Here is a 25,527-nt window from a genome sequence, read left to right on the forward strand (position 1 = left end):
CTTTAGGGTGTCTTCTGTAAGTTTGTTTTATGTGAATTTTAGCACCACCCTTGCCATAATACTGAACTTGGGAAAACATTTGTAATTAAAATTGCATTGGGAGGAGGGGTATGTAAATGCCTTATTACTAGTTATCAAAGCCTAACTTGATCTTTATAAAATTTATCAGTAATTTGAGAGAAAATCTCAGATTGAATAGGACTGTCTTCTTTGGCAAGAAATAAAGCAAAGTTTGTGATTCTCATGTATTTGCATAGATACATGCTTGAAAGTAGGATAGAGCAAAGACTAAAACAATGAAAACCAAACATACTTTGCTCCTTTTCATTCTAGGCATATGCCTATAGTTCATTGTGAATTGCTAAGAGTCCCATACACCCAGCGTGACATACCCCATGTTTGACCAATAACATTTGAGAGGAAATTGAAGTATTCACCTTGAAATCATGGCCTTTATTGCCAGCGCTGGCTGACCATTCTGTAGCTAGCTCATTATTAGTCCTGGATTGTGCTGTGTAATTCTACCTGGCAACAGACATGATGCTGGACTTTTCTCAAGTATTTAGACATTAATTGAACCCTAAGATAGTAACAGTGGTTATTGTTGGGCAGTCAGAATAGGGTTAACTTTTTCTTTCACTCCTCTTGAGTTTTCCAGGTTTCTGCCAGTGGACCAGGGGTTGTGTAACAAACCTTCCTCCTCCCCCTACCCCCATTTTTTTGCAATGTACTGACAGCCGGACTTAACATCAGGGTGGGGCATGAGAAAATGAGCAAGAGGATGGGAAAAAGATTTCTTAATTTCTTCTAGTATAATTCATACTTAAGGGATTTTTGTCTTTGTCGTTTCATTGTAGTTTGCTTATTTTACATAGATCTTTTTATACTTGATTTATTTTGACTAACTTGGGGTTAAGATAATATATAACTTGGGAATGGGGATTGTACGGGCCCTTGGGCACAGTGAGTGGTTCTGTTACAAGTGGGATATTGAAAGTTCTGGGTGTGATTGGTTAAAAACCAGTGCATCTGGTGCTTAGTAGCAGTTGTCTTACTCTCTTCTTTTCTAGTACTTGATCATTATATACTTATATTTAATAGTTGCAGAAGACAAGGTAGGAAACAAAAAATATAAGGGCAGAATTGAAGGTTAGATAGAGTGAACACTATTCAGAGCAAAAAGTAGTTTAGAAGTTACAATTTAACATGCAGTAGAGAAATGCATTTGAAATACTTTAACTTTAAAGTATTGCCCAGGCTCCTTAACTGTTTCTCAGCTGGGGTACCCATGTAAAATGTGTGTCAACATAGGAGCAAGAATAAGAAACCAGGAAGTAAACAGATCTAAGTAGTTGAGAAGCTTTACCTTGGGTGAGTTGTTTCATTGTTTCCTTTTAGTTTTTATTATTTGTGGCACATGTAAATGTTAGTAATAAAACAAAAGTTACCCCTTCCTACTTAGCAACTTTTAGTTTTTCTAATTCAAAGATTACGTAATTGTGCTATTGCTAGTAATGATTTTAATGTAGAAAATCCGACAGTTACATACTGAGGGCACAGGGAAAAGTAACTTGCTGCTTTTGAGTCACTTCCCGCTTTGAGAAGCAGACAGGCAGGCATTTGGATCCCACTTTCTTCTGGCGCCGAGCCAAAGTATGGGTGCTGCCCACCAGCCAGGGTGGACAGGAGGTGTGGAGAGCCTTCCTGAAGGCAGGAGATCCTGCTTTCCTCTCATGTCCCTCCTTTCCTGGCACTCTTATGCTGAGGCTTAGTGTGTCCGTCTGCACACAGCCCCTCCCCGCAAAGTGAAAACGATCTTGCTGTCTCTGTTGCCAAGGGAGTGGACTTTTTAGGAAGTGAAGGATCGTGAAGCTTCACATCATCCCAAGAAGATTCCTTTGTGCCAGGCATTTTCGTCTTGTGAGGCCATTAAATAGGGACTTTCATTCTTTAGTTTTCTCTTATGCTTTGTTTGACCTGAATTTGGTTCCATGGAGTTTACATACTTGGCCAGAAGGTTTGGGGTAGTCATTTCTAGCTTTTAAATCTGTCTTGTTTATTATGTTATTCTCTCTCTCTCTCTCTCTCAATCTCTCTCTCTCTCTCTCTCTCTCTCTCTCTCTCTCACACACACACACACACACACACACTGCATTATATAGCCCCAGACTTACAGTTGGCCCCAGTAACACGTGAATGAACCTTGCCATGTGAAGAGCCTGTCGTCGAATCTGTAGGCTGGGAGGAGCTGGATATCCTGTCCTAGCAGGTCAGGGGCCTGCTCCTTGTTCTTGCCAAGTTTGGGTGTCTTACTTGCTGAAGAACAGAATATTCCAGGGAGAGTATAGCATATTCTTTATACAGTTCCCTCTAGAGCATCTCCTTTACCCTCATTTCCTTTAGGTCTATTCCAATTTCACCCTGCTGGAGAGGCCTTCCCTGACCCAAGGAAGAAATTGTACCAGGATCCTTTCCATTGTTTCTTCAAAGCCCTAACCATTGCCTATGTTATCTGTTTATTTGTAAATTGCCAGTCTCCCCCCTGAAGTGGGGCTGCCCCCATCTTCTGCTGCACCCCCAGCCCCTCGTTGGCACCCCAGGTGAGCATCTCTCCCCTCTTATAGAACCAGCATTCAGAAAACAGCTGGGTGTCAGTCCTGGCTCCCCGCCAGCAGTGACAGTGGGGCTGGGGCAAGCAGTTTCCCATGTGTGCAGTGTGGCTCAGACTGAAACTACCTTGTAGGGCTAAATTTTTTAATGCTGGTAAGTGCTGGGCACAGCTTCCAAGAGATGTTACTTGTTAATTGTCAATGCTGTAAAACCACAGAAGGTGTTTAACTTCACTTAGGGACTGGGGGTGGTTAGAGGCAGTTTTTTTTGTTTTGTTTTTTGTTTTTTTTTTGGTAATTGGGTGCTTCTAAGCATTAAAGGACTGGCTGTCAATGCAAACTAACATTTGGTTCATTACCCGTATTTTAAAGTCCTGTTCTCAGCTCTGGTGCCTTATTCATTTGGGAGTCAGAGGAATAGGGGCAAAGATTGTGGCCAAGGTGCATCTCTCTAGCCCTTGACTGGCCCTGCTTGCTGGTCCCTTTGCGGGGGGAGGAGTGGGGCAGGCCAGGGTGGCATGTTGAGGGTATGTTCTCTGTCCTGAGATACATGGTGCTTCTCTTCCTTTGTGTTGTTTAAATATTGGCTGGGGCCACTTACTTTGTTACCCCCTTATCGATCTGTTATCAGTCTGTAAAATGGGAGAAATAATATCCATTCATTTATTCAGCAAGTACTTATTGGGCAATTAGTTGTGCAAAGCACTGAGAATAAAAAGGATTTTTGCCCTGAAGTAGTTTATATTTGTGAGGATTAAATGGAGGGAAAGAAGAAAAGGAAGGAGGGAGAGAAGCATACATACAGAATCGTGAATGACATCTCACAGCTCAAATGCTCAAATATACTTCTCTCTTTTTTATATAAGGCCTTGTCATTTAGTTTCTTGCTTTAAAGAAGAAAAAAATTCATACTCGTGAATTTTTTGCATTTTATTTCCACTTACCTCTTTTCACAAAGGATTTGAAATTTTCTGTGTCTTATATATTCCTCTAAAGGTTGTGTTTTGCCTAGAACAGTGAGTGAGGGATAGATAAATGAAGGAATGAACAAAGTAATTGATTATAAATAACAAGCTGGAGAAAAGGCATCAACTAATGGTCTTCCCCTAGAATCTGCTTAAGCACAAATAATTTTAGAATCTTTTCCTAATAGGTTGTCTAGAATTTGAAAAAAAATTATTTGTATGACTTCTAGAAATTTGACACTAGAATTTAAAGCTTTTAATAGCCCTTCCTGCATAAAGGAAAACACCTCCTTTCCTTCCCCTATACCCCCTTCTTGGCAGTTTTTCTTACGATTTTTTATGAAAGAAAGTTTTAAGAAGCTCATGCCTTTCTTTATGTGACAATTGTAAAGTGAAAGTCTCCTCTCCTACTTACATCGACTGGGGAAGGTGACAGGCACCAAGCTGCCTAACCTGCCCAGCTAGTGTGGGCCTGAGACATGTAAAAACTGCACTGTTTCTCCTTCTCCCCTCCCTGTGCACACAGCACCCTCCAGATTTCAGAAACGGGCAGTTCTGGTTGTAAACGCTGCTGTCCGATGGCTGTGGGAGATGCTGTCTGTTTGTGGAGGCTAAACGGATGGGAAAGGGACTGGGGCTGCTCTTGTCCCCTCTTGCTAATTGGTCTTGTGAGCTGGCCTTCTGCCCTGTTTACAGACCTTATCTTGTGACAGACAGTTCCCGTGGGTTGTCCAAAATCATTATACCTTCACCATCTGAACACTGCTTGAATCTTCTTTACGGTTTTGTTTTCCTTTGAGGTAAAATACTGCTAGATATGTCCTGTAGGTTAAAGTGGTATGCAACAACTTTATATAGGAGATTCTACAACAAATCCAATGTGAAAAAAAAAAAAAGAAGAATCCTAGAAGGAAATGAATTTGTCCCACAGATTTATTTTGACTTGTATTCCTCCTTCCTTCCCTTTTTAATTTGAACTGGTTGCTGCCACTTAAAATTTAGGAAACTTGACGCAAAATAGCTGAACTCCTACCTGGCAGCTCTGGGCCTGTGTTGCCCTGTGTCCCAGTTGCCCCCAGCTCCCCAACCTGGTCCACCTCACACCTTGTCTTGCACCTACCTTGCATCTGTAAGTTTGTTTTCGTTTGGTTTATTTTTTTGGTGATCCTCTAAACTAGAGCGTAGGTAATTCTGTCATGTAGAGAGGTTTCTGGTCAGGTACATGGTCACATACATAACTGACCGACTGGATTAGGAAAGGGCTCTCTGAGAACCTGTGTGGGGTAGGAGATCGGCGGGGCCGACCCTGCTCCTCTAGAAAGAAAGGCCCAGGGTTAGCAGTGCGGTGCTCTCCTCTCAGGGCGTTTTACCTGGTGCTTGGGGTTAGCCTGCCTTTATCTGTGGCCTTTTTAGTTTTCACTGCCTGGTACAGTGCCTTTCACATGATTGTTCAGAAAGTATTTGGTACCCCATTTGTACAGGACTTCATTCATTAAAGAATACCTCCACGTACATTCCTTCCTCACAGAGCTGCCACGTTTGCTTCTTTATGAGGAAAAAGGTAAGGAGGTAAAGCCTGAAGAGCTTCCGTGACTCCCCCCCAGGGCAGGCCAGCAGTAGAGGGCAGAGACTGGGGTTTGGATGCAGGTCTTGGGCCTGCAGGTAGGGTTCTCCTACCGCTGTAGCTGCCGCTTAGTCAAACCAAGTCACGTTTACTTGCCAAATCTGTTAGTTTTCACTTGATCTTTTCGCTGTCTTCTGTCCAAGCTTTAAATTACTACCAACATTTTTCTTATTTACTTGGCCAAGCTTAATTCTCAATTATTTTGAAATGAATCAGACTTCTCTAGAAGAGTTTAGATTTCAGAATTTGACACACTAGCCATTCAAGACACATGTTATTTCTCATCTTTTACCACTAGATAATCCCAGTTTATTTCCCATGGAAAATTTACTTTTTTTAATGGAGTCCTTAAAATACAAAGTACCTAATCCTTGAACTTAATTATATGAAAATTGGCAAAGCCTATGCAAAACTAATTAGGAGAGAGCTAATAAAGGCATGTAGGGTAACTGCAGGTTCTGAGAGCCCGGGACAGCCCTAGTTTATGCCTGTAGCCTTGGCCTATTATTAACAGACCCTTACCTTCATCACAAAAGGTCCTGCTTTAGACAGTAAATCATCTGGGAACTCGACCTTGTAGGTATAAATTAAATGTTAATTTAAATACTTGAAGACTTGTGACACCTGCTGAGATCTCTTGACTTTGACATTCAAGCAACAGGTATTTTCTTTGAATCAGGATTCAGGACAAAAGGATAAGAAAGCAAATTCTCTGCAATGAATTGAAGCACTGCATAAATTAGAATTAGAAATAGCTGTAGGTCCAGAGCAGGGAGAGCCTGTTGATGTCACTGAGATACCTATTTAGGGAAAGAAATTAATGTAAACAGTTAATGGGAAGAACCATGACTGAAGGAGATTGTTGACCTTCATTGCAGAGGACAAGGAAATTTGCTAATGCCAGCTGTATACAGTACTTGTTAACTGAAGATTAAATGTGGGTAGGTTGATGGTTGTGCCCAGCTGGGCCAAAAGTTCCTGAGAATAGCGTGACCTTTGTATTATCTTCCCTCAGATTTACTGTAGAATGATTCAGGGTCCTGAAACGTCTCACAGTAAGGGAAATGGTCTAGTCTGGAGTCCAAGATTATGGGGTGTACATTGAGAACACAGTTTAAGGGCTATTTGATGGATACCTGAAATTAAAAAGTTTTTCTTTTAGTTTCTTTTAGCAAGGAATAACCTTGTGATTATTACATAACCTGTATATATTTACTGCATTTTCCTCTGCAGTACTTTTATAATACTGTCACTGCCCAAGAGGGCTTTTGTAGCCAAAGAACTAAAGAAAGCATTGGACACGTTCTGAGACATGAGCTTTTATTACGGGGCTTACTGACAGGGTGGGAAGTCGTCATGTTGCCCTGAATTCAGCTGCTTCTCTGAATGGATTCAGGATCTGCTCTGAATGGCAGCGGGTTCAGAGCTCAACGTGAGGATACTCTGCCCTTTGGGGAGGGGCTGAATAAGCTGGTTATAAGGGCTTGACATTCCATCGGGTATGAGAGCATAAGGCGGGAGTGGGGGTCTTGCAGTGTAGGGAGGGATCGATTGTAATCAACAGCAGGGAGGGGAGGATTATAGATTATCTTGTAGATAACAGTATCTCAGGAAGTCTCAGGGAGGAGGTATAGATTGCATTTAGCACCTGATAATACAAGGAGAATAGGTCAAACCTTAACTGACCTAGGTTAGGGAGGCTGCTGTGTGCAGTCTTTAAGGCCCTTGGGGAATGCCCTGGGCCTGGGGTTCCCACAAATAGACTCCTTTTAAATTCTGAATTTTATAGTATTTGAAATATATTTTATAATGAGAAAGTCATTACGTATTTGTTATTCCTAGAGTTACTAAAATGAGCTGTTACGAGTCTTGTATTCTTTTCTTAACTATTCTTATTTCGTAGCAGAATTGGAGTTTGTTTTTACAAGATGGAAATAGTGAATTGGGACGTGTTGTTACTCTTTAATATTCCAGGTGCAGTTTTACTCAGTGAAGGTGGGATCCTGTTACATTTTAAGGCTGCAGACTCAACCACACCAGGAGTGAGTTGCTAGAAAAGCATTAGTTTATGACATTATGACATTATGTGCCTGGTTCTAAAATGGTCATGTTACATCTTAGAATTCTTCACCTTGAAGGAACCTCCAGTGCAATACAGTCATTTTTATAAATGCGACACAATAAATTCAAGTGACTTGTCCAAGGTCTTACAACTAATCAATTAGTTGTAACTGAGAAATTAAGAATTGAATGATTATGATAACCGAAATCATTATGTAGATCAATACCTGTAGTTAATATCTGAAATTACTGAAACTCAACTGGTCTCACCCTTGTTTATAGTTACTGTTGTAATGGTTATTCTAGCCTAGTTTCAGTCCTGCTTATAGTTACTGTTGTAGTGGTAACATCTCCATCTCCCCTGTTTGAATCCATAGAATTCCTGAACTCCTTAGCCTCAGGGAGACAGGTTTTGGGGCTGATAGGCCATCTCATCTGCCTCGCCCATAGCAATAAACTCTTTTTCTCTTTGAAACCCCCGTATCATGGATTGGCTGTTATATGCATTGGGCGGTATCTGTAGTATAAAAGCAATAAATGTCTGTATACAGTCTTACTTATTAACCTTGATTCTTTGAATTATTATACTCTGAACTTTCTTCAAAGAAATAATAGTTTCATTTTGATTACCAGAAAATTGGTAAAGACTTAATTTATTCTTACGACTATGCCTCTAAAGGGTTGGGGACTTCAATCCTGTTGAATCCAGGAAATTGCCTGGGGTTCAGAAATTAAATCTCAAGATGAATTAGTTGATATTACTGCATCTTACCTGATTCACGGGGTATGTTATGGTGAGCAGTGAATTAGCCACAGTAGGAGAGAAGAAGGGAAATGGACAGAAGACATGGGTGCTCAGCTTGATATCCCAGCAGTTCCTCATTGAACTGCCTAGGAGCAGAATGGTTTAATTGCATCTATACCCACAACATGCCTTCTTAGATGCATCTAAATATCTTTAAAAAAGAATAAAAGGTGGGGAAAATTACCCAGATAACAGCAGGGAAACTGGAAACTAGGTAAGGTAATTTGAAGAGAACTCTTGCAAGGGGCTCCACAGTCAAATGCAGATGTCTGAAATACTACAGAGGCAGAAACAAGATCCAAAAGATGTGATCGGGGGGAAAGGGTGACTCGGGAAGGAAGTGAAAGGTGTAGGTGACCCTCAGAAGTAGGTGCTTAATCAGATGTAGGGGCTGCCCTGGAGAATTGGGCCACAGGGCTGTGGGGACCGGTAGGGTGTGGTGGGGACGGAGTCTGAGGACCAGGGTCGGACAATCGTCCAGGTTTTGTTTGCTGCCACCTCCATTTCATTCGTGTGATCCAGATTCTTCTCATATGTGGCCTGAATGTCTAATTGAAGTCTTTGCTTTGCATTGTACCTCTTGTTCTCTGTTCTGAATTTTTGAAGGCAAGTTGTAACATACATTTCTTTCTCTCAAAAGAAAATTGTTTTCCCTGAGATCTGAAAAGCATATTTGACTTCTCCTTCTCCTTTCCCATCCCATCCCGGTATGGGTAGAAAGAAGACAAGCTTTCCTACCCCTACTTCAAAGCCTTTTATAGTAAGGCTCTGTACAAAAAGAGGTGCATTGTTAAATTTTGCTAATATGGAGGTCCTCACCTGCTATCTGCTCACCTGTTCCTGGAGTCGACATTTGTCACATTTAGAAAGGGAGCTATTTCATGATGTTTATTTAGAATTTTCTTAAAGTCATACTAGGTGAATATTCCACCTATTTTGTATTAAAGTCATAATAGGTGAATATTCCACCTATTTTGTATTAAAGTTTTAAAGCCATAGCTTCATTACTGTAGCAGTATTAGTGTGCTAAGTAAATCCCTTGAGACTATAGGGGGGCCATCAGCTAGTCTGGGCATGTACTTGACCTTATTTTTAAATTCTCTTTCTCCAGTGCTCCCTCCCCCAAACACATATACACACATACACTTCTGTCCTGCAACAGATTTCTTCTTCATTAGGAAAAAAAAAAAATAAATGTAACACAACATTCCTTTTAGCCAAACTTTTGGAGTTTAGCCAGAAGGTACCTACAACTACTTTACTCTAGTTTAAAATTCTCAGCTTCTAATGACTCAAGGGGTTTTTTAAGGCTTTCAAAAGCCTGCTAGTCTATAATCTTTTCTTCATTGTTATGCCTTTCTTTCTCAGATAAAGCTTGCCTAGACCTCAGTCACTATGAAATTAATGGCCACAGACAGCCTCAAAAACATTCTGAGAAATGTATTCCTAAAAATGTTTGGGGACATGGTGTCCTAGCAAGTATGTAAAAAGTGATTAGTCTTGGAAAGAAAACCATGATTCCACAGAGGGTTCCCATTGGAGCTCACCCTCTGTGTTGGGGTTTTGATAGCCAGGAATGAAATGTGCAGTCACGTATTTGCTCTTCTAAGGAGTAAAAAATCATGATAACTACATCGTTTATCTGGAAATGTGTCTAGTTTTCTTTAAAGAGCTGCTAATTTTTACATTTAAAATATATCCTGGGCTGAGGAACCCAGACTTAATCCCATGTATATTACTTAACCATCAAAGTTTTGTTTCTTCACTTCAGTCATTCAACAATTTCTTGATATTTGCTGGGCCTGAAGACTTAGCTATTCATCATTAATTAGACACTTATCTGTGAGCATCTAATTTTGTGTCAGGCACTGAGCTAAGTGCTGGAGATAAAGACAGTTAAATTTCCATTAGTCTGTTGCAGAACTTCTCTTCCAGGACTCCCTTGCACTGTCATTCTGTGGCCGACTTTCCTTCCTTCCATGTTGGACCCCTTGTTGCCTGTCTCCTGAGTCATCTTCTTTAAAGATTCCTTCCCTCATGTTAGAGAGGCTCATCTGCACTAATGGCTGACCAGGGAAGAGCGAATGCAAGAGAAATTTGAGTCCTTGCATATCTAATAGTTCTCTGCTCCCTTCTACTTGATGGGTACTTTGGCTAGGAAGAGAATTCTAGATTTGAGAATAATTTCACTGCTCCCTGTTTTGAAGGCATTGTTCTTTAGTTTCCACTGTTACTATCTATGTCCAGTGCCATTCCAGTTTCTGATTATTTGTATAGATAGCCCTTTTTCTCTGTAAGTTTTTTGCTCCTGTATTCTAAATTTGCACTCTTGTGCTGGGCCCCTTGCCCTGTCTAGTCCAAGCACTCCAGTCCTTTGATTCTGCATCTATTTTTTGTATTGTTATTCTCTCCCCATGTGTTAACTCCTTCTAGAGTGAGTCTGTGTTTTCATCTTTTCTCATTTCTGGGAGATTCTTCAACTTCATCTTCAAGCTTTATTCCCCTTTTTTGTTTTGCTATTTTATGTTTGATTTCAAAGGCTTTTTTTCTCAGATTTTCCTTTTTTATAGCATTCTCTGTTGCATGGAGGCAGTATTTTCTCTGAGATATTGCAGGTTAGTTTTTTGTTTTTATTGTTGAACTTTTCTTCTGTTCACTGCATTGTTTCCACCAACCTTTTTGTTTCTTCATTTTGTCTTTGTCTCTTGCATTGGATCCCTCTTTTCGATTACCTGATGACCCTTGGCTGTTGAGTCTCATTTAAGAGCGGTGCATTAAGAAGTCAAGTGTATTATGTCTAGGGCAAGTCGGGCCAAAGGGTAAAGGTCAAAACTGGCTGTGTTTTAAAAGTTGAACTTCCATGTGAGACCAAGGGAAGAGATGTTTATTTGGCACAGGATCTATATTTTCTAAACAATATAACTTATACAGTCAGTTTGTTCAAACACCATAATTACATGGAACTTTGAATAGGAAGTGAGATACGGTAGGTTTGTATAGCTTAGTGTGAAATAGTGACACATGCCAAAGTAATTTGGGCAAAGAATAAAAATATATGTGCAGGTCCTCCCTGAGGAGCTGGGGGGAAATGTAGAAGTGTTGGACTTCCTCACCTGGATTGTTGCTGATGTTCTCACAAACACTGAGGATTGGTATGCTGAGCCCTCTGTCTTGGAACTTGACCATATGAAGCTCGTCACTGCAAAAGAAAGGCTAAACCTGCTTATAATTGTGCCTAAGTGTCTCCCCTTGAGTGCCTCTTTGTTGCTCAGATGTGGCCCTCTCTCTCTAACTAAGCCACCTTGGCGGGTGATCTCGCTGCCCTCCCCACTACGTGGGACCCGACTCCCAGGGGTGTAAATCTCCCTGGCAACACAGGATATGTCTCCCAGGGATGAATCTGGACCTGGCATCATGGGATTGAGAACATCTTCTTGAGCCAAAGGGGGGTGCGAAATGAAACGAAATAAAGCTTCAGTCTGAGAGATTTCAAATGGAGTCAAGAGATCACTCTGGTAGACACTCTTACGCACTATATAGATAACACTTTTAGGTTTTAATATATTGGAACAGCTAGAAGTAAATACCTGAAACTACCAAACTCCAACCCAGTAGCCTTGACTCTTGAAGACGATTGTATAACAATGTAGCTTACAAGGGGTGACAGTGTGATTGTGAAAACCCTGTGAATCGCACTCCCTTTATCCAGTGTATGGATTGATGAGTAGAAAAATGGGGACAAAACCTAAATGAAAAATAGGGTGGGATGTGGGGGGTGGGTGATTTGGGTGTTCTTTTTTTATTTTTATTTTTTTAATTCGTATTCTGATTCTTTCTGGTATAAGAAAAATGTACAAAAATAGAATGGGGTGATGAATGCACAACTATATGATGGTACTGTGAACAGTTGATTGTACACCATGGATGATTGTATGGTATGTGAATATATCTCAGTAAAACCAAATTTAATTACTAAAAAAAAAAAGTGAAGTGGAAACTCTTGTGGGCAAGGTTTTTTACTTAGGATCTTCACTGTAGGGACCTGGCTTTTTGTTAGTTATCTGACTTTAGATTTCTGTACGTGGTGTAGCTGAATCTTCCAGTCTCCTCCTTGGATGTGGCACAGGATAAGACTGCTTGCCATTGTTCTGGGCGCTAAGTGGAGAAGAGGGCTGAAGGTCCTGCTGTTTGTTTAGACTTCATTTTGCCCCCGCTGTTCAGCCTTGCCCCTCCCCCATACATAGGTCCTCGTGTTCAGTTTCTCCGGAGAGTGCACCTCTGATTCCCTGTGATGGTTGTGAGTGAGAGTGTTCACCCAGACGGATGGGGGTTGCGGATCTAACTGCTTCCTTTCACTTCGCTCCAGTCCCCCTGGGGGCAACCCAGCACTCGGGTCCTTCCTGGAGTCTGAAGGATAAATTGGCTTACTCTTCAGAGCAGGCTGTTAGATTTAATCTCCCTTCACTCACTCCCCATTATCCCCAAATTTGGGGGCATCTCTTACCTGTTGTTTCTCCTTTCCCTTTCTCTCTGGCCTTATAGATCTGTTCTAAAAAGACTTTTTCATTCTCCTTTTGGAGATATTCAGGAAAGGAGAAGAGAAAATCACCTGGATTCTACCACTCATATTTTAGCCATTAGGCTCCTATCTATATTTTAAGAAAGCCATGTTTGCTACTTTGTCAAAATGTAATGAATTCTGCAAGGAGATCAGTGGGAGGCAGAGGCATAACCCAGGGAGCCCGCGAGCGAGAGAAGCGGGTTTGGGGTATATCAGGAAATGGAATCAGCAGCACCAACTGTGCAAGACAGAAAGGAAGGAACGTCACCAGTTTCAGACTGTTATACTAACTTTGGAAAGCAACTTTTAAGGCCAAAATGATGGTTAAGTGTATTTACACTCCTGGAAAGGTAGAAACCTTTTTAAAAATGTTATAGTTCTTTATGCTTATTGTTAAAAATTTGGAAATTATAAGCCGACAAAATGGAAATAATATTTAACTGTGACCAATATATATAAAATCCTCTTGCATTACACCATATGGTATACAGAATTATGTCACTAGTCTCTAATTACGGAACATTTAGGTTGTTTCTGACTTTCTGCTGTGCCCTTTTTTTAAAAAGCAGTTTTATTGAGATATAGGCTCTGTATAATCACAGTTGTGTGTTTTTCACCATAGTCAATTTCAGAACATATTCATTACCCCAGAAAGAAAAAATCCATACCTCTTATACACTCCCTGTTATTGACACTTAGCATTGGAGTGATACCTTTGTTACAATCGATGAAAGAATACTAAAGTATTACTTTTAACTGTAGTCTGCAGTCTGCATTAGGTGTATTTTCCCCATATACCACCCTATTAACACCTTGTAATAGTGACAAACATACAAATGAAAGAATATTCTTATTTTTGTACTATTTACCACGAACACCATCAACAACAGGGTTTGCTGTGTTATACAGTTCCATTTTTTTGTCCTCCAGCTTCCCCCTTTCAGCTACAATCACACACATAATTCACCGCTGTTAATTACACTCAGAATAATGTGTTACCATCACCTCTATCCACTTCTAAACATTTACTTCAACCTGTTTTAAAATTCTGCACAAATTAAGCATCAGGTCCCCATTCTCTGTCCTCATTCTATCTCCTGGTAACTTATTAGATTCTAACTCTTTGAGTTTGCTTATTATATTTAGTTCGTATTAGTGAGATCATATAATATTTGTCCTTTTGTGCCTGGCTTATTTCACTCAACATAATGTCCTCAAAGTTCACCCATAATGTTTCATGCATTAGGACTTCATTCTTTCTGACTGCTGAATAATATTCCATTGTATGTATATACCACATTTTGTTTATCTCTTCATCTGTTGATGGACACTGGGGTTGTTTCCATCGTTTGGCAATTGTGAATAATGCCACTATCCACATCAGTGTGTCAGTATCTGTTTGAGTACCTGCTTTCAGTTCTTTGGGGAATATACCTAGCAGTGGGATTGTTGGGTCATATGGTAATTCTATACTTAGCTTCCTGAGGAACCGCCAGACTGTCTTCCATAGTGGCTGCACCATTCTGCATTCCCACCAGCAATGAATGTGAGTTCCTGTTTCTCCAAGCCTCTCCAACACAGAGGTTTCTGTTTTATTTAATAGTGGCCATTCTGGTAGGTATGAAATGATACCTCATTGTGGTTTTGATTTGCATTTCCCTGATAGCTGGTGATGATGAGAATCTTTTTCCTGTCCTTAGCCATTTGTATTTCTTCCTTGCAGAAATGTCTATTCAGATCCTTTGCCCATTTTTAAGTTTGGTTGTTTGTTTTTGTTGTTGTTGAGTTGTAGGATTGCTGTGCCCTTTCTAGTCACCTTCTTTATGCAGGTGGTGTCTTCAGGTGGAATTGTGGGGTCAAATGGCATGCATGGTTATTAGATGCATGTTATAAATTAGATCCACATTAAAACAGCAAGACAGGTTTTTCCAAGCCTTGGAGCATCTTCTGGGGAGGCTTAAAGACAGATTCTTTTGTTACTGTTGAGTCACCTGTGTAGTGGGGTTTTAAAGGATTGCAAAATTACTGCATTGTTTTCAAGTTTTTAGCACACAATGATTCTTTTTTCTAAATCTTTGTCTTTTTGAATCTTTAGATTATTCACACTTTGTCACCTTGTAGCCCTGTAGTTTGCTTCCAGGGTTCAGCCCAGCTAGGCAATGAACAGTAAGACGCTGTCCCCTTTGGGCAGGAAGTTGATATTAAACTTCTTTTGTTGTGTCCCATATAAGGAGTGATATAACAAGACAGATAAATTATTGTGGTCTTACATTCGTCACCCACACCTTTCCACGGGGTATGTTGCTTCTACCGGCTGTTGCTGTGGGGTTCACCAGAGCTTGAAGGAATTGAAGCATCAGTTGTTTACACCCTTTTCTCAGTAAACCCCAGAATTCTTACTTAGCTTTAGGCCATTTACAACTAAGTATTTAAGAGATTGCCTTCCTGTGGTTTACAGTATTGTTGAAGAGGTAAATAAGATTCCCCATAACCAGTGTGCCCTGTGCCCACGTAATAGCTGTACACTGTGAGAAACCACAAGGAGCACTGTGAGCGCCTGTGGAGAGGGAGGGCCGCGTGAAGGGCGGGGCCACCGAGTGTGCCCGAGTCCTCTAGGCACACATTCGAGCTGGTGCTTCTCCTCCAAGGCTGGATGGGCTCTGCTTCCTGGGGGGTTGTAACTTGACCTCCTTTTCTAATTACTTGTAAAAGTTGGCAGTTATTTCAGTACCTGATTCCCTATGTGTTCCAGTTTGCTAATGCCGTTTTACAAAACACCAGAAATGTATTTGCTTTTATAAAGGGGGTTTATTTGGTTACAAAGTTACAGTCTTAAGGACATAAAGTGTCCAAGGTAAGGCATCAACGATCGGGTACCTTCACTGGAGAAAGGCCATTGGCATCTGGAAAACCTCTGTTAGCTGGGAAGGCACGTGGCAAGCATCTGCTTGCTCCCAGGTTGCGTTTCAAAATAGCGTTCTCCAAAATGTCATCTTTGCAGCTTCAAACGGCCGTCTTGCAGCTCTTTTTATAGGACTCCAGTGAACTAATCAAGACCCACCCTGAATGTGCAGGGCCACATTTCCGTTGAAACATTCAATCAGGTCACACCCTAATCAGAGATGTCAGTCACAGTTGGGTGGATCACAGCTCCATGGAAACACTCAAATCAGAAGGTTCCACCCTAATCAACACTAATACATCTGCCCCCACAAGATTGCATTAAAGAACATGGCTTTTTCTGGGGTCATAATATATACAAACCAGCACACTATGCATTCCTTGTACATTGATCTTAAGTGATGCGGGAAGCAGAGTTGGAAACAGTGGTGCCACTTTGGGGGGTGCTGTGATCCCGTTGTCGTTCCTGATCTGGGCCCGGACATTGCAGGTGCCCAGGGAAGAAAAGGGTGAGTTTCTGGTTGACCTTTGCCTCCAGGTCCACACTGGCTGGACTCACAGGTCCATCAGGGCATAAAGCCCACAGCACAGAACCTGGCAGGCAGGATACCCTCTCCCCTCCTCTTTCCCTTTGAGCCATTCTTTGGAAGTGTTTCTCTTCTTTTCACTGTTGCTGGTTTTATTAATCATTAGCATATAGTATTAAAAAGAAAAGGAAAATGGGATGTAAAAAATGCTAGTCTGTATTTTTTTCTTTTTGTATGGTAATTCTAAATGGCTCAGAAAAAAAAAACAAAACAGTAAAAAATATCATCCAAAAGCAAATAAACTCTACGGTCTGAATCCTTATTACCCTTATTGAGAATTGCTATTTAACAAAACCATGAACCACAAATGAAAGAAACAGGACTGATTTGTCAGTAACCAACCTCAGATGTTAGTTTTACTAAATGATTCTTACAGAATTTATCCTTTATCCCAAAAAGCTTTGTAAATGTTCATCATTTCATTGTTCAAATGTCCTGAGGAATTAAGTATATTCCTTTGAAGTAACACAGACCAAAATTTGTCTGATTGACCTAAGTTTGTGTTCTCCTAAAACATACATCAGGCAGAGGAGGAGAATTGGGTGGGAACTGGCCCTTTTCATGCCTGTTGCACACAGCCCAGTGAGAGAGGCACATCTTGCACGAGCAAACAAGCTGGCGTTTAAAATACTTTCAGTGTGCACACTTCCAGCTCCCTTGCAGAACCTTGGTTTCTGCCCTTACAGCATGGTGTCTTAAATGGCATGCAGTTGCTTTCCCTTTCCCTGCAGGCGGTATCCATACTTTGCTCAGGTTTTCCTTTTGGCTCCCTTAAGTTGCAGGCTATTCTTACAGAGGGGTGACTGCGGGGTTTGCTGTTCTTGATGGACTGCATCCCCATTGGGTACCAGACTTCATTGGGGAACCTTGACTTGAGGGTCCTGTCACAGGCTCAGTGGCACTGGGGGTAGAGAGCATTCTGTTTCAGGGATGCTGACTAGGTGCACTGCGATCTCATGTTCACTGTTTTTTTTTCCTGGGAAAACTTTTTCATCATCCCCTTTGTCGGCAGTTATATTGACCAGCACTAGTTATTGATGAGGTTTTGTATCTATTAGTTCTTCTAATCTTTATTGGACTGCTGTTGATTAGGGCCTTTTGCATGCTGTGGCTCACTTGGATTTCTAATATTTAGAACTTTCTTTAGTGTATACAGGCATATAAGGAATTATATGAATAGAACATTGTCATGTGATGCTAAAATAGCAATCTTTTTCTTTTAACAGATGCAGCAGCTTTTTTATGAGAATTATGAGCAGAACAAAAAGGGTTACATTAGAGATCTTCACAACAGTAAGATTCACCGAGCCATCACATTACACCCCAACAAAAACCCACCCTACCAGTACCGACTTCACAGCTATATGCTTAGTCGCAAAATAGCTGAGCTTCGCCATCGCACAATCCAGCTCCACCGAGAAATTGTCCTGATGAGCAAATACAGTAACACCGAGATTCATAAAGAAGATCTGCAGCTGGGAATTCCTCCTTCTTTTATGAGGTTTCAGCCCCGCCAACGAGAGGAGATTTTGGAATGGGAGTTTCTTACTGGAAAATACTTGTATTCAGCTGCTGATGGTCAGCCCCCTCGAAGAGGGATGGACTCTGCCCAGAGAGAAGCCCTGGATGACGTTGTAATGCAGGTCATGGAGATGATCAACGCCAACGCCAAGGCCAGAGGGCGCATCATTGATTTTAAGGAGATACAGTACGGCTATCGTCGCGTCAACCCCATGTACGGGGCTGAGTACATCCTGGACCTGCTGCTCCTCTATAAAAAGCACAAAGGCAAGAAGATGACGGTTCCCGTGAGGAGGCATGCATATCTACAGCAGACCTTCAGCAAGATCCAGTTTGTGGAGCACGAGGAACTGGATGCTAAGGAGCTGGCCAGCAGAATTAACCAAGAATCTGGATCGTTATCCTTTCTTTCAAATTCCCTGAAGAAGCTTGTTTCATTTCAGCTCCCTGGGTCAAAAAATGAGCACAAAGAACCCAAAGATAAAAAGATAAACATATTGATTCCTTTGTCTGGACGTTTTGATATGTTTGTGAGATTCATGGGAAACTTTGAAAAGACATGTCTTATTCCAAATCAGAATGTCAAGCTTGTTGTTCTGCTTTTCAATTCTGACTCCAACCCTGACAAGGTTAAGCAAGTTGAACTAATGAGAGATTATCGCATTAAGTATCCTAAAGCCGACATGCAGATTTTGCCTGTGTCTGGAGAATTTTCCAGAGCACTAGCCCTTGAAGTAGGATCTTCCCAGTTTAATAATGAATCCTTACTCTTCTTCTGTGATGTTGACCTTGTGTTTACTACAGAATTCCTTCAGCGATGTCGAGCAAATACGGTTCTCGGCCAGCAAATATATTTTCCCATCATCTTTAGCCAGTATGACCCAAAGATTGTTTATAGTGGGAAAGTTCCCAGTGACAACCATTTTGCCTTTACTCAAAAAACTGGCTTCTGGAGAAACTATGGGTTTGGCATCACTTGTATTTATAAGGGGGATCTTGTCCGAGTAGGCGGCTTCGATGTTTCCATCCAAGGCTGGGGGCTCGAGGATGTGGACCTTTTCAACAAAGTTGTTCAGGCGGGTTTGAAGACCTTCAGAAGCCAAGAAGTAGGAGTCGTCCACATCCACCACCCTGTCTTCTGTGACCCCAATCTCGACCCCAAACAATACAAAATGTGCTTGGGGTCCAAAGCGGCCACATATGGGTCCACACAGCAGTTGGCTGAAATGTGGCTGGAAAAAAATGATCCAAGTTACAGTAAAAGCAGCAATAATAACGGCTCGTTGAGGACAGCCTGATGCCCAGCTCTGCTGGAAAAGACACTTTTAATTCTCTAATTTATTTTTAAAAAGTTTTTTGTATGATCAGTTTTTGAAGTCCATACAAGGATATATTTTACACATGATTTTCTCACAAAGGACTCCTTTAAGATTAAGATTGAGCTTTTTGAACAAAAATGTGATCAATGTTTGCCTTTGAACACATCTTGCTGAACATTATGTAGCAGGCCTGCTTAATCATGACTTGAAACCTGATGAACAGAACTTTTTTTTACATTTCCTTTACAAACTCCCTTTGCTACAGTCCCACGGCAGAAAACATGGATGCGCCTGCAAAGTATTACCGTAACAGAACACGGTCACTCTGGCAAATATTCCGTTGTGTCTGTTACCATTGCACAGATTCTACCTTTTGTCTTTTTTACAATGATTTTTATTTTTAAAAAAAAGCCATTTCATGTTTCAGTTGTAAAATAAGGAAATATGGTCATAGCTGTATTGTTACCTTAGAAAAGCTTTCCAAAGTTGATTGTTTCCCCCAAACTGTGCTTCCTGTGGTCTGTAGGTATTACAGCGAGGGGAGTGAGGAAAGCAGAATGCATATGGCCCTTCTAGTTGTACACACGAGCCGTCACTGGGTTGGCCTAAATGGACCTGGCAATAAATTTCAAAAGGGATTTGGTGTTATTTCTCTTCCCGACCCTTCTCTTTAAAGGGTAAAATATTAATATTTAGAATGGCAAAGAAGAATTATTGTAATAAATCTAATGTATGCAAGCTTAAAGAAAAAACACACCCTGATGAAAACATTGGGGAAAAACTTGTACCTGGTTTTGTTCACTTCATCCTTCCTGTTTGTGTTATGTTGATGGAGGTGGTTATTTCATTCTTTAGTGACTGTTTTGTTTTCTCCTTTGTATCTGAAGTACCTTTAATTTATTTAATATCCATTGTTTCAAGCTCTGCCATTTCTGGAGTACCTGTTAGTTATTAGTATTTATGTGTAACAGGAGTGTGCACTCACTGTTCAGTATGTTTTACTTGCAGTAAACTGATCTCCAAAGATTTCCTTTTGAAAACATTCCCCTCAATTTTTACATTCCTTACCGTTTTACTAAGTATTAAGTGTTCTTTGACAATTTTGGTGCTCATGTGTGTGGGAGGGGTACAGAAGTAAAATGAATCTGTCACTACATCAGAAAGTTTGTTTTAAACTCACAGATCAAATGTGCCTTAATGAATTTTTTTTTCATTTAGATTTCAAACAGTGATAGGATTACCATTTTAATACATGGCATTGGAGATCTGCTTATTTGTAAATAGCCTATTGCTCATTTGGAAAAATAAACCAGTGAACAATATTTTTCTATTGTACTTTTCAGAACCATTTTGTCTCGTTATTCCGTTTGAACTGAAGAATTATATTCCTTTTGGAGAGTAAACAACTTAAACCCTGATTCATAAAGTTTTCCAAGTTATTCAAGGGAAATCTTCATGTGAACCACAGTTTTGGAGTGAAATGAAACTAACTTTCAAGGGCCTCTTCCTCTATTTTTTCCTAGAATGAACTCGTCTTTTGTTTGTTCCTTGTTGGTTTGCTCATTGATGGTGTTCTCCAGAGCTGGTTATCAAGCCAGTTCCCAGCACCATCTGCACACGGGACCCAAATGCAAATTCCCTGGGGCCCACGCTGGCTCTGTGAGGTCCATCGGGATCTACATCTTAACAGGTGCCTCAGGCAATGGCCGTGTGCACTCAGGTTCTCGGGGTCTTAGGGTAGAGCTGCAGGATGGAATGTGTGAAGTTGCTGTATAATCCAGTAAAATGAAGTCTCCGACGCCAAGGTAGCAAGCTTTTGTGGAAGAGAATTCCACTCCCAGAAAAGGCACGGACAGGCAATGACATTAGGTCTGGAGATAATGACATTGTGCTCACAGTAGGAATTGCTATAATCAGCCTGATTGCCATGCACTTTGTGGGAGTGTTTAGTTTTCCTTTGAAAAAAGTAGAAGCATTTTTATTCTTTAGTGAGGAAGAGCATAATATACATCTTGATGGAGCAATTTCACTTCTATTTATCGTAACAGCCAACTGTAGGAATGTGGGGTGCAGCGGGACAGAGGCCTTTATCAAGGTTGAATGTCCATCTAGCATCTTCTCTTCTCCCACTCCTGCTGAAGTCGGCTTCTCTTCCCAATATCACTGCCAATGTTTGTGGAAGTGCTGCCGTCCCCTTCACCAAGGCTCTGTCTCCAAAATGGCTGTTGAGTGCCTTCGCTGCAGCCAGCCTCCCTCTGCTGGTGCCATTCCCTGGACATTTGTGTCCCCCAGCCCGAGGTCCCACCCTCCTTCCAGCCTGTACCCCGCCAGCTCCTGGGTCACCCTTCCAGTTTGCCCTGCTGCCCAGAGTATGGGGCCCTGGTTCTCCCAGCCCCCAGGGTCCTCTGCTGCTAGGCACCTCCCCACCCCTCCAGCCACGCGAGCTCCAAGGGTGGGGAGGCCTCAGGTTCTCCGCTCTCTCTGGACTCTTGCCCCATACCCCTTGGGCCAACTTGACTCATCCTCCAGGGTCCCAGGTTTCCTCAGAATGTGTTCCAGCCCTCCAGACTGGGGCACCCCTCCCAGCCCCTCACCCAACACACACCTGCCTCCACGTGTGAAACCACCCCCTGCAGTTGTGCTGCATCATGCAGTCTCCCACTAGATGGAGGGTCCCTAAGGCCAGCCCTCTTGTTTGTGGGCCACCCCTGGCATCTCGGGCACTAGCATCTGTGGATGGCTCTACCCCACACTTGTCCGGCTACACTGCCTACCGCTTCTGTCTCTGGCACGCTTGCTGTCCCCCTCTGCCTCAGCCCGCAGCGTCCCTCCCCAGGGAGCACCCTCGGGCCTCCCCATGCTATCCGGAGGCTGCATCCTGCCACCATTGGACTGGATGTGGCCCTGCGGCCCCTCCACTCGGCCTGGAAACAATCCATTCTTCCTGAAACTCCAAAAGCTGTTATTTGTACCTTTTTGTTTCATTTGTTACTTTCTGCTGTATTAAGTGAAATGGCCCACAAGCCAGATAGTCCTCGTTAACAGTTTTTAAAAATTAAGAACGTGAATATGGTGGAAAAGAGGGGAAAAGGGGTCACAGTGCACAAGGGTGTGAAAGCCTCCCTCTTCCCCCAGCCCTTCCGCCCTCTGGCCTTCCACAAAGAACCAGGAGGTTTCTGTGTCTCTTGATGGGGAAGTGGGGTGGGAATCATGTGTGGACTGGCATGTATAACTTCCTAAAATTGATTTACACTAAAGCAGGAACAACATGCTCACCTAGACAGGCACCGTGGCCCTTAGTAGGGAGCCACAAGACCCTCCTGCACCTCTGCCAGCCTCTGTTGCAGAGCTGCATGAGACGGCGGGTTAAGCAGATTGCTGGGCGCTGGCTCAGCAGCCTTGTGTTGGGGGGTGAGGGTGGGGGACCTGCCCGCCGATGGTGGTGGGACAGGCAGGAGCCCTACCAGGGCTGGGTGCATCAAGACAGCCTGGTCTGGTGCAGCAGGCAGCACAGCAGCTGGGAGCCATCTGTGCCCCAGGCCTGAAATGCAGGATCCGTTCCAGTACGATCGCCCTGGGGGATAATGAACTCCATGGACCTCATCATTCCAGAACCTTCATGTTTGGAGATGAGGGCCATTGTCTGCCACACAGTACAGGTCTGGGACAGTCTCTCAGCTGCAGGTGTAGGGGGACACTGGAAGCAGGGAAATGTTGAGAGCAGAGGGAAGGGGGGCAGCTAAACTCGCAGCCCGGGCCCCTGATAAGTTCAGGAAACATGGGATCTGACCCTCTAAAACACATTCTGCTCCCAGCTTCACCCCCTCTTCTCCTTCAGCCCAGCACATCAAGTTCTTGAACTCTGTAGGCAAAGTCTACCCGAGCCCCCCTCCTTCCAGCCCTTTTGCCACATCTTCTTTTACAGAGCCCTCAAAGGCTAGGACCCCCAATTCTGCCATGGAGTGAACACCCCAGGCCACAAGGGTGGGGGCATGGCTACTGCATCCTTCGCCTCGACAACTTCTTAGCATTCACTCCCCTTTGTCACAAGGTCTTACTGCTCACCCTATTACCTCCCGTGTGGCCTAGATCATGTACCCTTGACCAGATGGCCTGGAGGTCTGGTGGTTCTGTGCAGCCTCCAGGAAAACACCCGAGGCTGGGCTCTTCTGCCTCCCAAGGCCTGTCCCCTGGGAGGGCGTCACACCTGCTAGGCTGCCTGTCCCCAGACTGCTTGCCAGCGGCCTGGGGACTCTGTCCAGTCTCCACGCCTCGGAGATCTGCTCTCATGCTGTCTTGTCACGGGGGAACTGTGGTGTCCGCTTTCCCCACCCTACACAGACGCTCATCCTGGAGAATTAAGCTGCATTGCTGCTGTAGTCTTGGCTGCAAAGGAGCTTAGGTGCAGTGATGACTGGGACAGCCAGCCCATGGGCCTGGCGGCTGCCTTGGTAAACTCCATCCTTAGCCTTCCATGGGTTCTCCCTTCTGTTCCATCGAAAGCAAATGCCTCCGAGACCAAACGGGCTTCGTCTAACTTGTTATAAATGCAGTGAACATGCAAATGTTACAACGATGGGTCAAATTACCATAACTCATGTTGCATGATTTCCACTGGAAAAAAATACTCCATGTGTTATTTTTGCTGTGCTTAATGGTTTTATTTTGTTTATTGAAAGGAAGTAGTGGCAGGGAGAGGGGTGTGAGATCTTCAGCCAGAAACCGTTGGGCCACCCAGCTGAGTGCTGGCTTGTCATCAAACCACCTACCTGCCTGTTGTCAGAAAATGTTAAAAGCATTTCATTTATAATTAATTCTATTTCTGTGATGAGGGTCTTTATTTCTTACCACAACAAACCAACAAAGAATTTTGTCCTTTAAAGAACATTCTAGGCAAACTTCTTTTCAAATGGTAAGTTGTCGGTTTTTAATGAGAAACTATAATAAGAAATTGACCAAATCACTTAATAGTGCAAAGTAGGCACGCTCTGGACTCTGCTTAACCTGAAGCTAATGTGCCTTTAATGAATTTCTCTCCATTAAGCAGTCCAGCACACAATTAAATCAGGGTCTCTCCTGAGCTGCCAGCCTCGCCTTCCTCTTGCTAATTAGCCATAACTAGATCACTCTCCTGGGACTGATTGAGCTTGCTGCTACATACACATTCCAACTCACTAAGCCTCAAAGTGGCCTTCAAATTCATTAATTCTGAATTAAGTCTGAGTCTTTTCTTTAAACCAAACCTTCCTTTTTCTTGCATACATAACCACTGGGGAAATCTCACTGGTATGTTCAGAAAGTCTTCTGCGTATCTTGAGATCAGAAGCTAGAAATCGTTTCTAAAAATACGTGTTCAAATTACCACATTAGTATTGTGAAAAACATTTTGGATTTAAAGTGAATTCTACTTCTTCCTGTGAATAACAAAGTAATCACCATACCAAAAAAAAAAAAAAAGAAAAGAAAAAAATTGGGAAGTAGAAAAAAGCCCACAATACCTTCCTGTCTTACACCCTGTTCCCTCTGGCAAATTCCTATGGATTTTGTGAATATTGTTTTAATTTTATGTAACCGTGTACATACAGTTTCTCCTTTAGCTCCCACACCCCCACCCATCCTTAACCCACTGATACCCTGTAGTTGTCTTTAACACACATTGATTCTCTACAGTTGTCTTTAATGCCATCTTCTCTCCCATAGTTGAGGACTCAACCGACTGTTGAGTACTTCCTTCTACCCTGAATAATGTCATGATGAGTACTTTTTGCACGTAGCTCTTTGTAATTTGGACCGTGGGGTAGACTTCCAGAAGTCGTTCATCTCATAAATTGGTCAGCGTTAACATTTCATACCTTCTAGCAATTCTAACAAAATCTCTTAAAAATAAGCCTTCACTAAATGACCTTCAAGTAATCCTGTGGGAAGATTGCATACAGTTGTCTGGTTATATCATCCTGTGAAAATGGCAACTCTGCAAATCCCACCCTGGATGCATTACTGCACAACTTGAGTCACTACAAAGCAAGGAAAAAAGGCAGACAGGGTTTATTGATGACTCAGGGAGTGAGGAGAGGCAAGTTCCAGACCTGTGTGGAGCAGATGGCCTGTGTGGGGAACGAAGTAGGTTTCTCCACTCCCAGGCCAGACATTCATCCCAGAGACCGCTGTGGAGGATCAAGGGAAGGAAGTGGCCAGCTCGAGATAAGACCCACTCCTTCCAGACTTGGCAAAGATGGTGGGAGTGCTGGGCAAGGGGTGGACGTGACTGGAAACACCCAGCTTCCTTCAGTGGAGCCAGAAACGGTTCTGGAGTTACCAGGTGGGAAACGTGTACATTTGAAAACATGTATTAATTCTGATATTCAAAGATGAAACTGCTACTGACCACTTACGTATGTCTTAGACAAGTTTTGATGATTATAATTTATATGCAGTTGATATAAATATATATTTATTATTATTTATTAACTTTGGCTTCCAGATTATTAAATTTCAAAGTAGCATTTGGCTGTGGGCTAATTTAGAATCCCAGGTCTTGGGATCACTTCTGTGAAGATACCATGTGTCACCCCAG

General features: G+C 42.4%; 1 protein-coding gene across 1 annotated transcript in view; it reads left to right on the forward strand.

Moving 5' to 3' along the window:
- Positions 1 to 20,288, forward strand: part of CHSY1 (chondroitin sulfate synthase 1) — a 75,273-nt gene extending 54,985 nt beyond the window's left edge. Inside the window, exon 3 of the mRNA XM_037832892.1 lies at positions 17,340 to 20,288. Coding sequence (XP_037688820.1) covers positions 17,340 to 18,932 — 1,593 coding nt within the window. The 3' untranslated portion in view covers positions 18,933 to 20,288. The remainder of the gene's footprint in view (positions 1 to 17,339) is intronic.
- Positions 20,289 to 25,527: the final 5,239 nt, after the last annotated feature.

This window comes from Choloepus didactylus, chromosome 4 (genome assembly GCF_015220235.1).
Source record: "Choloepus didactylus isolate mChoDid1 chromosome 4, mChoDid1.pri, whole genome shotgun sequence".
Classification (NCBI taxonomy): domain Eukaryota; kingdom Metazoa; phylum Chordata; class Mammalia; order Pilosa; family Megalonychidae; genus Choloepus; species Choloepus didactylus.